The sequence below is a fragment of the Arachis duranensis genome, chromosome 10 (assembly GCF_000817695.3).
Source record: "Arachis duranensis cultivar V14167 chromosome 10, aradu.V14167.gnm2.J7QH, whole genome shotgun sequence".
In the NCBI taxonomy this organism is placed as follows: domain Eukaryota; kingdom Viridiplantae; phylum Streptophyta; class Magnoliopsida; order Fabales; family Fabaceae; genus Arachis; species Arachis duranensis.
Genome location: NC_029781.3, coordinates 12,833,648 through 12,848,290, shown reverse-complemented (window position 1 = coordinate 12,848,290; position 14,643 = coordinate 12,833,648). Strand labels below are relative to the sequence as shown.

The 14,643-nt window shown below is 35.0% G+C and overlaps 1 protein-coding gene across 1 annotated transcript; it reads right to left on the bottom strand.

Moving 5' to 3' along the window:
* Positions 1–314: 314 nt before the first annotated feature.
* Positions 315–4,946, bottom strand: LOC107469162 (TPR repeat-containing thioredoxin TTL1-like). The gene is made up of 5 exons (XM_016088545.3): positions 3,451–4,946; positions 2,794–2,989; positions 2,520–2,692; positions 1,603–1,936; positions 315–778 (listed from the first exon to the last, which is right to left on the bottom strand). The coding sequence occupies exons 1-5, from the start codon at positions 4,362–4,364 to the stop codon at positions 653–655; spliced, it is 1,743 nt and encodes a 580-aa protein (XP_015944031.1). The 5' UTR covers positions 4,365–4,946; the 3' UTR covers positions 315–652.
* Positions 4,947–14,643: the final 9,697 nt, after the last annotated feature.

The following is a 14,643-nucleotide window of genomic DNA, read 5'->3' as shown; positions in this document are numbered from 1 at the left end:
TTATTGAGTTTGGCTTTTATGAGTTAAAATAGTGTTATAAAACAACTATAATTATTACTGTTAAAATTAATTAAGGGCTGAGATTAAACACTGAAGGGTATTGACACCGAAGAGAATCCGCTCCCGTTAACGAGTCTCTTTACAGTTTACATAATGTATAAAAATAAATCTTATATCCCATATAAATTTTTTAAAAGAGTTATATTGAATTTGAAGATGGATCATAAATCTGGTTAGAGAGAAGTAGAGAACATAAAATCTATAGAAATGGATTAGTCAAGGGAACAAAACAAGAAATATATAATTAGCGCCGCTGAATTCCCTAAAGAATAAAATCTAATAATGTACACTGATGAATTCCTTCAAAGAAAAATCATCATACAATATATCTCCCAACGAGAATTTCTGTGGAATTGAGAAGAGACACATATCAAGTACTAGTTCTACAATATACATTGAGAATTTCTGTGGAATTTCGTTCCAGCTTGTAAACAAATGGGGCAATTTACTTCCGATGGAAATGTTTTAAAGTGCATATTGATCATCCAATCCTTTGTGTTGCAATTTGCTAACACAGATAATAAGGCCTCTGTTTTCTTTGTATGATTCTCTTCTCTCAATTATATGAATCAAATATATTATTTCATCTCCTTTATCCACCTCTTTGCGTCTTTAGCTTTTCTTGGGCCTCCAGCAATGCCCGTTTTACTTGTTCATCATCTGGTGTCTCTTTTAACAAAATTTCATAGTCTTGTATGGAAGCTTCCCACCTTTCCAACTAAAATATCACAAGAAAAATCACAAAAGAGAGAATAACATTATTCACATAACTAGAAAACCAAATTTGGATTGCACTGAAACTTATTTTGTCTAACTTACATCCTTGTTAATTATGGACTTGGCATCTAGAAGGTGAAGTTCAATATTATGAATTGTTCATAAACAAAGATATATGCATAACCTACTGGATAGCCAAACTTATGATTTTTTCATCAATTTAAATCTTGCACTTTACCCTCTAAAAGTGTACCTGTAAGAATTCATTAATTATGCAAGACTATTTCTCTGTTTTAAGGCCCTCATTTGGTAACCGTTCCAAGATAACATGCAGAGACGTTGATAGAGATAAAAGGAAAATATATCCCCATCTTCCCTATACTTTTGATTGACAAAAAATATAGAGAAATTTGTTCTGAGACAGATATTTTATTTGTCTTTGTAGCTGTCACCTTGTTTAAATTCGTTTGCGGCACTCAGTGTATTTATATTTCTGAGTAAATGTTCTTTTCGGTTCCTGATCATTTATTAGAAAGACAAAATGCCTCTCTACAATTCGAAAATTTTTAATGGGTCCCAAACCATTCAAATAACTGGTCTAAAAGGCCTCTGACACATCAACATGCAATTGTTGACAAGAGCCGCTTAGATGTGTTACTTGGACGGTTGGGAACTGAATAGATTGTAGAGGGGACTTCGAAGAAATGGGAGACCGGAAAGGACACTTGCTCATTTCTATCACGTGACAACCTTCGAAAGCAGCCTAAGTGTATGCTGCATGACATTGACATGAACAAAACAGAATAAGTAGGTTAGATTGTTCACCTTGGCATTGCAATCAGCTCTTCTCAACCTAGCCTTGGCATAAGATGGGCGCAAGTTAAGTGCAAGAGTGCAATCTTCCACAGCTTTCTCATGTTGGCCTAGTTTTGATCTGCATGCAGCACTGTTGCATAGTAAAACAGAGTTATATGGATCACGTTCAAGTCCCTCTCCATATGCGGCACAGGCCTCAGAGAACCTTGATGCCTTGAAAAGCTCGTTTCCCTTTGATCGAGCAGCGCTGACATCTCGAGCCTTTCTCATAACCATATTGGCCTCCCTATTATTGGGATCCAAACTAACTGCTTTCTGTGCTGCTTCTAAAGCATCTTCAAATCTACAGAGTTGATATAGGTTTCACTTTAGAATCTTGCTACATAGTTTGAAGGTTAATCGTACGAATCTATAACAAATTAATTTGATTCATGTAAAGATACATATTTTGCACAAATCATGGGTGGGATTTCTACTAATTGTGATGAACAAATTTTGCTGAATTTTTTACTGAGAACTTCTTAGTTAGCAATTTCAATGGTATGATCACTTCTATGCAGGTATTCGGTTTAAAAAGAAGAAGATCTGCATATAGGTAGCATGTATTAGTAAGTAGATTCTTACCATGGACCTTACAATATATATTGGTACTATAGTTATCTAATTTTTTAAAACAATATTAATTTAAAATGGATATGCATTATTAGTCAAGCATGAAGACAGTGGAGAAATCATTAACTGCTAACTAGCTATAATTCACAAACTAACCCTGCCTAACTCATCTGTGACCTATCTTCAAGAGATTGATAGGCACTCTACACTTAATTGAATTGTAGAAAGCAAATGCCAATTTGAGTGTTCAGAATTCAGATTACCTAATAAATTTCGAGGTTCAAATAATAAAATGAAACCAAAAGGATTCTAACCTCCCAGCTGCTATATCGACTTGGGCACGTGTCACCAACAAATTTGCATTGCATATAGGTCCAAAGAACCTAGTACACTCATCAACATCAAATTTCGGGCACTTTGACATTATTTTTTCTGCATCTTGATGTCTACGAAGCTTTAAGAGTGCTTCTGCTTGTAATGCAAATATCTTCCAGTAAGGCAAGACCATAGTCATATTAGCACATGTTTAATTAGCATAGTCATATTAGAACATGCAATGATAAATGTATATAATTTAAAACTACTCACCTGTTGAGCAGAATCTGCACCAGATGATATAACCTTGTTAGTTTCAGTGATTAGTGTGTTGCAATCACCCACCCTGCGAGCCTCCGTGCACTTGTTTAGATGAACCTGAAGAATCTTCACTTTAGCAATCTCATCAGGATCAGCCTCTGGTCCTGCTTGTTTATAATGATACAATGCCTTTTCTGGGTCTCCTAGTCTGAAAGAAAGTCAATGAGACTATGAATAACAAGTAAAAGACATTCTTATTGCTCCAAGCCAGAAACTGCTGTTGCTATGTAAATTCTCCTGATACATTGATTTTCGTATGTGCTACTTTGTCTAAATTGACAGTTAATTTGAAATGGAAGAACTACCCTTTTACCATTTTTCAACATTAGCAATACATTAAAATTGTATGTAAATGAAATACAAGAGACAATGAGATCGCGGGGGATGCTGAAAAATCTCTTATAGTTTATTGTTATCACCTTAATAATCAATTTTTATTGAAGCAACAAAAAGAGAATATAGTAGAATAAGAAATTTCTCTTATTCTATAAATACCTAAGAATCTCTCTCATATATACAAGGAAAATAATTAGAGATGCATGTTGGAAGATGTATATGAGAAACATAATCTTTTTTCTACTGAAAGGAAAGTGCTGCATGGATACTTACCTAAAGTACAAGTTTCCCAATCGTTGATGAGCTCTTTGGTAATGCTGATCAATCCGAATGGCTTCTCTACATTCAAACACAGCCTCCAAAAGCCTTCCAAGAGCTGTTAATGCTGCACTTTTATTGCTTCTATAAGCAGCCTTATTAGGATCAATTGCAATTGCTGCATCATACAGAGCCAATGCCTCAGCAAAGTTCCCATTCTTATAATCCTCATTCCCCATTATCTTCAACTGTTCAGGGTCCATTCTAGTAGACACAGCCCTACAAAGTGAACCTGATTCTTCTTTACTATTCCTAGTAACCTTTTTATTCCTATTATTGTTACTACCACCACCATTTTCCACTTTATCCATTGGAATGTTTGAACTAGGATAATTTGTTCCTCCTCCTCCTTGTCCAAGGTTACCTAAGTTACCATATATCATCACATTGCTAGAAGCTCGAACAAGCTTGTTGCTTCCCTTCGGCTTCTGGTAATCGTTTAACATGCTATCAAGCTCACCGGATATTCCAACGGCATCTTTTGGAACCTTTCTTCCTTGATTGACATATCCTTGTACAGGTGACACCTTTGACGACCTAGATGACGAACACACTGCCATTGATGCTGCTGCTGCCTCATCATGTTGTTGTTGTTTCCTTTGGTGGTTTTGGTTTACACTTACAACTACATGCTTTTGCCTTTGGGGAGTGTTGGAATTGCTTGATGCAGAAGAAGCAGATCTTCGGGCATCATCGGAGACATCACTCCGGGGCCGTTTTGAATCTTTGGCTTTTGATGGTTGCTTCCCATGATTATGAGCATCATCATTACCAGAATATCTTTCAGTTTTGCTCCTAGATGAGCCGCGCCTGCGAAGCAATGATGATAGCAAACCACAACCTCTGCTTTCTGGTGAAGTGTCTCTCATTTTGTTTTTCCCTCTCTAATTTTCCTTGAATGTGTTCTAAGACTTATGTTTTTCTATACAGATTTGGCTATTGAGGATAATAATGGATGATCATTAGTGTTTTTAACAAGAGTAATGAAAATTCTATGTTATGTGAACTTGTCTTGATAAATCTAGTGAAATGGGAAACATTTCAAATTGAGACATTACAACAAACACTTGGAATGCAAAAGTAATCCAGAGATCGAAATGAACCCTTATGGCTAAGGATTATAAGCCCAATAATATTTCCAGCAGATAATTCTAATTTCTAAAGAACCTCCTCCTGGAAAGGCTGCAAGGGAATGATTTTTTTTTTCTAATAAATTCTCTAATCTAAAAAAAATGGATAAAAAGAACCAAATGGCATGATCTCCAAAAGGAAAACTTATGGGGAAAAGGGAAGAAAAGAACGACGAAACGAAAATCTGTTATTTTATTGATGTATATACATTGCTCTAGCTGGCTTTCAATTTCCTTCTCAATATTTTTGTTTTTTCAGGTTAGTTTCATCGGAACAAGAAAAGCATTAGACCCGGTCTTGGTTACAACTCACAAGAAGGATGTCGAAAATTATGGGAAATGATTAGGTTTGTTATCTGTTTTGTTTCCTTGTAAGTTGTAACCTCAATGGCTGTAACATGCCAAAATCATAAGCACAGTAGTTACATATTATAGGATTATTTTATATGGACACTAAAACTCAATTATTAATGATTAATTGGTCACCATATAAAAATAAAAAAATACTAGTCATTAAAATTAATTTTATATAATTGTGTATAAATATATAAGTAATTTAACTCATACTTTTAGCCAATGAGTAATAGCTCAAATGGCATAATCTTCTTATATTCAATTAAAAGGTTGCGAGTTCGAATCTCCTATTTTTTATAAAAAAAATTTAACTTACTTTTAATATATGGATATTTATATTCTAATATGTATTTTATATTTATAGTTAATTTTAATATATGTCTAATATAATTTTTTATTATTTTGATATTACCATAGTTGATTATTTTATTGTGTAATATTTGATTATTTTGGCTACTAATTTCTTGTTAAAAAAATGTATGAAATAAGATTCCAATTTAGATTAATTGATGAATTTATGATTATAATTTATAAATGTAGATATGGACTAAATTAGGGTATGAAGATGAAAAAATTAGTCTCCATGGGGATAATAGTTGTGCCAGATAATTACTCTAATAAGTAATTTACTGCTAGAAAAGGACATAAATTAAGGATGTCAACAGGGCGGGGGGCGGGGGCGGGGATGCCTCCCTGCTCCCCATCTCGCCTCCAGATTTGCTTCCGCCCCGGTTTTCGTTTCTCGTCGTAGGGAAATATTGTTCTCCATCCTCATTTTTCACAGAGCCCCATGATCCACGAGGACCCCATTTTCCATCTATCTGATCATTCTAACTAATTATTAATTTTCATATAAATAGAGTTGCAAGTATTCATCTTATACAAAAACAAAATTTTATACAAAAAATCTAAACAACAAGATGGTGACTTCTTTCGAAATGACGCATTGGGGGAACGCAATGGCGAGCCAGAGGACAGAACAGTGGACAAGGTGGGAGACGGGAGAACAGAGAGGAGAATGGACATGACAGCAGAGTTACGAAAATGAACACCGCAAATAGAGAGCACGATGCGTTGAGGTGTGATGATGCAGTGAAAAGGGAGCGTGGCTGCAGAGAGGTTGGATGGAGTATGGACAGCGTTAGGGATCTTTGAATTGAAGAAAGGTTATCCAAATGAGAATTAGGATAATTCAACTATTAAGGGTAATTCAATAAATTTATGAATTTCGGAGATTAGCGGAGACGGGACGGGAATCCCCGCTTGAATTTTCGCTCCTGCCTTGGAGGAATTTTGTCTCCCGTCCCCATTCCCACAAATAAAATTCTCCACAGTCAGATCCCCATTCAAAATAGTCTCTGTAGAGATTTCCACATCTCAGAGAGTTTTGCTATCCATAACGTAGACACTGCTATAGTATCTGTGATATGAATTCAATTTCAGTAATCTTAATAGTGTAATTAAAATTTTAATAAAGACTATTTTAATATACATGTCTAATCTTAAAATGCATACTATAGTATTTATACTATGGTTACTATAGTCGTTACAGCATTTTAAAAATTTTGATAAAATCTAAAGAATATTTTGTTATTATATAACAATATTTCTTAATTTAAAAAAAATTATTATTAAAATATAAAAAATATTATTTTAATTTTAATAAAAAATAAAATAGCATTTGAAAGATTATATTTTTAAGAGATATTGCTTAAAAGAATGAAATTGGTCTATGATATTTAAAAGATGACAACTGATTAACAAAATATTTTGATGGTGAATTTAAGTCTACATTTTATAATGGAAATACTTATATAATTGTTAGTCAAAAATAAATAAATTCGAAGGAAAAGATTGTTTGAATTGATAAGTAAGTTTTCGAAAGAGAAGTTGGTATCGAAGGAGGTCTATTTAGGGACATTAAGTAAGAGTTTGATTAGTTCAGCAAATCGAGGAGTTACTCGAGTAAAGAAGATCGAAGATTATTGAAATCGAAGGTTATTCTGTAATTGTTACGTGATTAGGCAAAAGAGTTGGAACAGTTACCCATGTTTTCGCACACGTGGGAGTTTCATTTCAAAATTGATCAGTTAAGGAAATGCTTATAAATAATAGAAGACTCAAAGTCACAAGGGTTGGAACTTTGCTTCAGAAAACACTCAGACACACTCACATCCCTAGCAAATTTCTGAGTCTGCATTCGAGTTTCTTTTTTGTAGGGTTCCTTCCATGTTTTTTTATCTTTTCATGTTCAATTTATCTTTCGAGCAACTTTAATTTTCTTGTCAGATTTACCTTCCAGCATTTTTAATTTCCATGTCAAAAGTCCTTTGATTCAGTCGAAGGTATTTTATATCTTTGTTTAAATTCAATGCAAACCATTTCGATTTCAGTCTATTTTACTTACAAAATTTTTATTTAACACCTTTTTCAGCCTTTCCTTTTAAATCTTGTCTGATTCGAGGATCATTGATACACTTCTAAAAAACTGGTACTCGCAAAAAAGAGGAGTAGGTTTTGCTCCCAGACCATTAGAATCGAACCACCATTAATTTGCTAAAAATTGACAAAACAAATTGGCACACCCGATGGGACAGTTTTAAATTGAAGTGTGTCAAATGATTTTGGTGTTACTTGGTGTATGCAATTAAGAAGTTGAAGAATTGTTCACATAGCTGATGAAATATCGAATGTGAATGGTGGTTCATCCACTAATGACAATGCACCAATAACTGTACAACCTTCAGACGTTACTTCACGTTCTGAAGGGGTGGTTATCAGTGAAAGTATCGCAGTTACAAATGTGCAGGCTGGAAATAACGAACGTAATACTCGTCCACGTGGTAATCCACCACCAATTCAGCCTTAAGTAACTGCTGGTTGGCCTCTTTATGGCCTTCCTTCTGGTTTTACTCTATCGGTGAGTGGTTTTATTCCTCCGATCCGATTTGGGGGTGTAAATGGAGTAAATAATGCTCAAAATTCACAACAACGATTCGAGTTTTCTAGAGATTATAATGTGGGCTCTACATCAAATGCTTCTAATTCAATAGCAACATTTTGACAACATGTAGAAGAAAGTCATCATGATTTGTTTAATTTATTGACCCAGCAAATAACCACAATTCTGAGTCTTATTATGGCTGATCACGAATCGAAATTCGATCACCTTGCAAGGCAAGTTGAGCGAATTGCTTGAATCGTTGATTATGATGAAGGAGAAAGGCAAAATGCCACAGGAAATAATGAGGGTTTCAAAACCTATTTTCAAAATGAGAATGACGTTTTTAGAAACAGAGAAAATCCTCAGGTAATTTCTCATGGTCAAAATGCAGATGATGTTCTGGCTCGATTACGCACTAATCAAGTCGGTGAACATTATCAAGTTACTAGAATTGATGAAAATGTTCTAAATAGGGTTGGAATCAATATAGGGTTCATGAATCGACCCCACTTTTTGTCAGTTTTTCCTCATCATGTTCAAATGGCTGAAGTGCCAAGAGGAGTGAAAAATCCTAAAATAATTACAAAGTTTGCAGGGAAAGTTGGAGAATCGACTACTAAATATGTTGCTCGATATTTGGTCGAGATTGGAAATTTAGCTAATGATGAAAGTTTGAAAATGAAAGTTTTTTCCTTCTTTGTTAACGAATAATGTATTTACTTAGTTTTCGAATCTTAGATCGAATTCGATAACAACATGGGCTTAGTTAGAAAATGCCTTTCATGCCCAATTTTATCAAGGAGAATTGAATGTGGCAGTTACTGACTTAGTAGCTTTGAAACGAGAAGATGGTGAGACCATTGACGACTATATGATTTGTTTCAAAAACGCTAGAAGTCGTTGTTATGTATCACTACCTGAAAGTGAAGTAGTAAAGATAACAGTTATGGGATTAGAATTTTATATGCGTCAGAAGTTACTCAATATGCATACTCTTGATTTAGCCCATTTGGCTGAAAGGGTGCGCCAGGTAGAAATTTTGAAGAAAGAAAAGAGAAGTATAAGAGCGAAAGGAGGTTGAAGAGTAAAACTTTTTCTCGAAAGGAAAAATTTGCTTACGTGGCCATAGAATCCTCTGAGGAGGAGTCCGATTTAGAGGCGGATGTTGATTTGGCCGAACTTAAGAAAGGTCTTCCTTATGTGTGTTCTTTACTTAAGAAACTCCTTAGCAATGAGAAGTCAAATAATTCAAAACTGAAAAGTGGAAAGAGATACCGTTTTGATATTTCAAAATCTGATCAGATTTTTGATGTGTTGCTTAAAGATAAACAGTTAATTTTACTAGAAGGCAGAACTTTGCTTTCGGTGAAAGATTTAAAAGGTAAACCCTAGTATAAGTTTCACCAAGTAACTAGTCATTCGACTAACAATTGTGTTCGTTTCAGGAATTTAATATAAGAAGCCATCATGAAAGGACGATTGAAGTTTGATGATGGTAAAAAAGAGATGAAAGTTGATTCTGATCTTTTCGATTCCGAGGCCAGTTTTGCTGAGCCATATTTAGGTGTGAATATGGTTAGAATATCTTATGACTTTGACATGGCTCTGGAAAACTTTGAGTCAGATGTATGATCTGTATACCCTGGAGCAGATAATGGGTTGTTGGATTTTCTGGAACAACAGAAGATAAAAGATCGGGACGTATCTCTATGCCCTCGATGCAATGCAGTTTTCAATGCTGAAGCTGTAGCAATTTTTGAGAAGGAAATGATGAAGAAGGAGTTGGATCACAAGGAAGAACATGCCTGTCAGAAACAACCTATTCGACGAATAGAAGGGCAAAGTTCTGGTGGTCCTCAGAAAAACAATACTGCATCTATGAGTCGTTCTCAGGTTTTAGGTGTATAATAGATTCAAAATTGTCAAGAATCCCAGAATAGAGATGCTCATTACAAACGTAACCCACAATGGGGGCACAGGGGGTCCTCCTCGAGGGCGTTATCCCTACTTCCATGGCCAAGCCAAGGGGTACCCACGAGGCAGAGATAGAAGAGGACGGCAGCCACCTAAGGTATCTCCTGTTGACAAGGGTAATAGGGCAACACCGTCTGTGCACTCTCGAATAGTCTTACCAACTGATGGAGAGACATATCCGAAAGGAGTTTCTTCTCCAGTGAAATTGGACAAGGGCAAAGCAGTGGTTAGAATTACAGTCACTAATAAAGACAAGGGTGCTGATCTGGATGAAGAATATTTTGAAGAAAGAGACGAGGAAATGGTCAGTACCATTTTGATTATCCCAACTGAGTACTTGGGAGAATATGAAGGTGATCCTGAGGATGCTTATGACATGGATGATGAAGAAGCATTCTTGTTCATTCGATATGAGGATGAACCAGGTTATTTTCAGAGACCTTCCGAGAAACAAAAATTCCATTTGCGCCCACTTCATATTACTGCAACTATGAATGGAATTAAAGTAAATAAAGTTCTGATAGATGGAAGGGCAGCTATAAGTTTGTTGCCTGAGAGGATGATAATGAAGGTAGGCAAGCATCCTGATGATTTGATCCCAACCAATATTTCAGTAACGAACTTTAGTGATGCATTGACCCCTGCAAAAAGGTTAGTTACTTTGGGGGTGAAAGTTGGATTTTCTGATCGAAACACTATCTTTGTGGTGGTGTCTTCGAAGGCAAGTTATAATGCCTTGTTGGGTCAATATTGGATTCATGGAGTTGGGACTGTACTATCTACTGTGCATCAGAGCATCCTTCTTTAGACAGATGATGGGAAACCTGAAGTAGTCAAGCTGATTCGAATTTATATGTCGAACAGTTGCATATCGATTTCAAGGTGTATAGTCCAAAACTAAAACCTTTGAATGTTGACAGGGTACTTAATTCTTACAATTGTGAAGGATGCTACCTAACTTCAGAGAGTTTAACTGTGAAGCTTCGTTATCCACGACTTAGCATTCCTCCGACTGGGTAGGATTGTTCAACATAAAGTGATTTGAGGACGCTCTTTGATAGCAAATGACCAGAACGTCTCGAACTATCTGGTAACTTTAAATAAATATCTAAGTAATTTCTTTTTCAGTAGAAAATAAAGGTGATTCTTTTGATGAAGTTGAATCATTTAAAAATGTAATTCCTTCTTCTTCTCATACCAAAGATTCGATCTCGTCGATCGAATTTAGTAATGGTTTAAAATCTTCTTATTTACATAATGCTAATGATGTTGTTATTCCAACTGCTGTTGAAATAGCAGAAGTTCATTGTATTGAAAATGAAGCTGTTGTTAATCCAGCAAATAATCCGATTCGTTTTAATCTAATGAATCAGCTGATTTATCTTTTGATTGCATTTATGATTTAAAACCTTTGTGTTTTGAAAAATAATCAATAAAAGATGATGAACATGTAAAAGGGTTCGAATCACAAGATCCCTCAGAAGAAGTTAATTTGGGATCTATTGATGATGTTAGAATTACTTATATATGTAAAGGTCTTGCGGTCCTATTTTGAACTGAATTATACCATCTTCTTCACTAGTTTAGGGATTATGGAACATCGATTAGCGCTGAAACCAGACGCTCGATCTGTAAAGCAAACGCATCGATGGTTTGCTCCTAAAATTAATCAAAAGATTAAAAAAGAGATTGAATGCTTGATTAAAGTGAAATTCATTCGAACCGCTCGTTATGTTGAATGGGTTTTGAATATTATGCCTCTGATGAAAAAGAATAAAAAAATTAAGAGTGTGTATTGATTTTAGATATTTGAATAACCCGAAAGATGAATATTTTATGCCTATAGCAGATATGTTAATTGACTCTGTTGCAGGGAATGAAATTCTAAGTTTTATGGACGGTCATTCAAGGTATAACCAGATCTTCATTGCTGAAGATGATGTGTTCAAAACTGCTTTTCGATGTCCCGGGGCGTTGGGCACTTATGAGTGGGTATTTATGCCATTCGGTCTAAAAAATGCTAGTGCAACATACCAACGTGCTATGAATACCATTTTTCATGAGTACATTGAAAAATTTATGAAGGTATATATTGACGATGTTATGGTTACGTCGAATTCGGCAACTCAATACATTGATCATTTGAGAAGAGCATTTCTTACTATGCGGAAGAAAGGATTAAAAATGAATCCTTTAAAATGTGCATTTGGTGTGTCAGCAAGAAATTTCTTAGGATTTGTTGTCCACAAAAAAGGGATTGCTATCAATAAGAATATGGCTGATGCAATCCTGGCATTATCCCCTCCTAAGTCAAAAAAGAAGTACAATCTTTTCTTGGAAAGGTTAATTACCTTCGAAGGTTCATATCGAATCTTTTAGGACGAACTCAAATATTTTCACCTTTAGTAAAGCTAAAAAATGAATCACAATTTGAATGGACGAGAGAACATCAAAAAGCTTTCGAGTTAATTAAAGCTTATTTTCCAAAGCACCAATAATGGTGAATGTTCGCCCTCATGAACCTTTGAAACTGTATTTGCCGCATCTATGAACATGATTGGGTGTATGTTGGCTCAAGATTATGAGAATGGCCATGAATGAGCCGTTTACTACCTTAGTCGAGTGTTAACTGATATCAAGACAAGGTATTCACCTATTGAAAAGTTGTGTTTATCTTTGTATTACACTTGCACAAAGTTAAAGTGTTATATGGTTGCCAAACCTGTGAAAATCATTTCACAAACTAACCTCGTTAAATATATGTTGACTTCTCCAATGTTGCGAGGTCGACTAGGGAAATGGATGTTAGCATTAACAGAGTTCGACTTGCAATATGTTCCAGCCAAGGCTGTGAAAGGACAGGTCATTGTAGATTTTCTAGTTGACCATTAGAATAATCTGAATGGCCAGGGGGCAAATATAGTTGATGTCCGTGTTGATTATTGAAAGTTGTATTTCGATGGTTCGAAGCATAAAGATGGTGCAGGAGTAGGAATTTTAATTATCTCACCAAAGGGAATTCCATCAGAATTTTTATTTGAGTTAAAATATTCTTGTTCGAATAATGTGGCTGAGTATGAAAATTTAATTTTGGGCCTTGAAATTTTGATCGAAAGAAGGGCTTTAAAAGTTAAAATCCTTGGGGATTCTCAGTTAGTTTTGAAACAATTGTCGAAGGAGTTCAAATGTAACAATGAGAAGTTACAAAAATATTTAGCAACGGCATAGGAATTGTTAACTTCCTTTTGAAAGGTTTCATTAGTCCATATTTCAAGAATTCAGAATGAAATTGCTAATGAGTTGGCTCAGATTGCTTCGAGATATAAAATAGGCCCAGAAACAATAAGAAAATTGGCAAATTTTGCCAAATATTAGTGCCAATGGATGAAAGAGAAGTTTTATGCTTGGATGAATAGGAAGATAATGATTGGAGGAAACCTATTGCCGAATATTTAAAGAATCCTAGTATTCGGGTTGATAGGAACATAAAGTTGAGAGCAATGAATTTTGTGTTGATGGCTAGTGAATTATATAAGAAAGGAATCGATGGAAGCCTTTCGAGATGTTTGAGGCAAGTGATAAAGACATTGCTCTAGGGAAAGTCCATAGAGGTATATGTGGCGCTCATCAAGTTGGGAAGAAAATGAAATGGGTATTACGTCGAAATCATGTTTATTGGCCTTCTATGATTAAAGATTGCATCGATTATGCAAAAACGTGTTAAGAATGCCAACGCTATGGAGTGGTACAACAAATTCCAGCATCTGAGTTGCATTCGATCATTAAGCCATGGCCATTTCAAGGTTGGGCATTAGATCTAATTGGGTTGATATATCCCCCTTCGTCAAAAAATCATAAATTTATTTTGGTAGCAATAGATTATTTTACAAAGTGGGTTGAAGCTATACTTCTAGTAGAAGCTGGGAAGAATGAAGTGATAGACTTCATCGAGGAGTATATAATTCATCAATTTAGAATTCCTCAAACTTTAAGTACTAATCAAGGGACTATGTTTATTTGTCAGCGAATTAAAAATTTTGCAGCTTTGAGAAATATTAATATGGTAACCTCTACCCCTTATTATGCACAAGCCAATGGGCAAGTCGAAGCAGCAAATAAAATTTTAATCAGTTTGATTAAAAAGCATATTAGAAATAAACCTCGAACTTGGCACGAGACTTTGAGCCAGGTATTATGGGCTTATCGAAATTCTCCAAGAGGATCAACATGTACTTCTCCTTATAAATTGGTATATGGGTATGATGCGATTTTGCCATTAGGGATTTATCTCAATACCTTGAGGATTTTAAGGCAAGATGATTTGCCAGTTGATGATTACTGGAATACAATGTATGAGGAGCTAAATGATTTAGACTCAGAGCGTGTTTTGGCTCTTGAAAATATAATTTGACAAAAGGAAAGCGTTGCTTGAAGTTATAATCGTCGAGTAAAAGAGAAACATTTCAACATTTATAAGCGTGGTCTCATACTTGGGGAATGGCCTTTTCAAGTAATTGAGTTGTACTCTGGCAATGCATATCGAATTAAAGATATTGATTCTAGAAATTTGATTAACTCAATAAATGGGAAGTATTTGAAGCAATATCGATGTATGCTGAATCAAGATTAATAATATAAGTGAATAAGTCAGAAAATAAAAGAGTCATTACAGCATATAAAATATCCTAAGGTGGTGAAATATTAGGTGCCAAAAGTTCTACTAAGTTAGAATAAAGTTGGACTCTC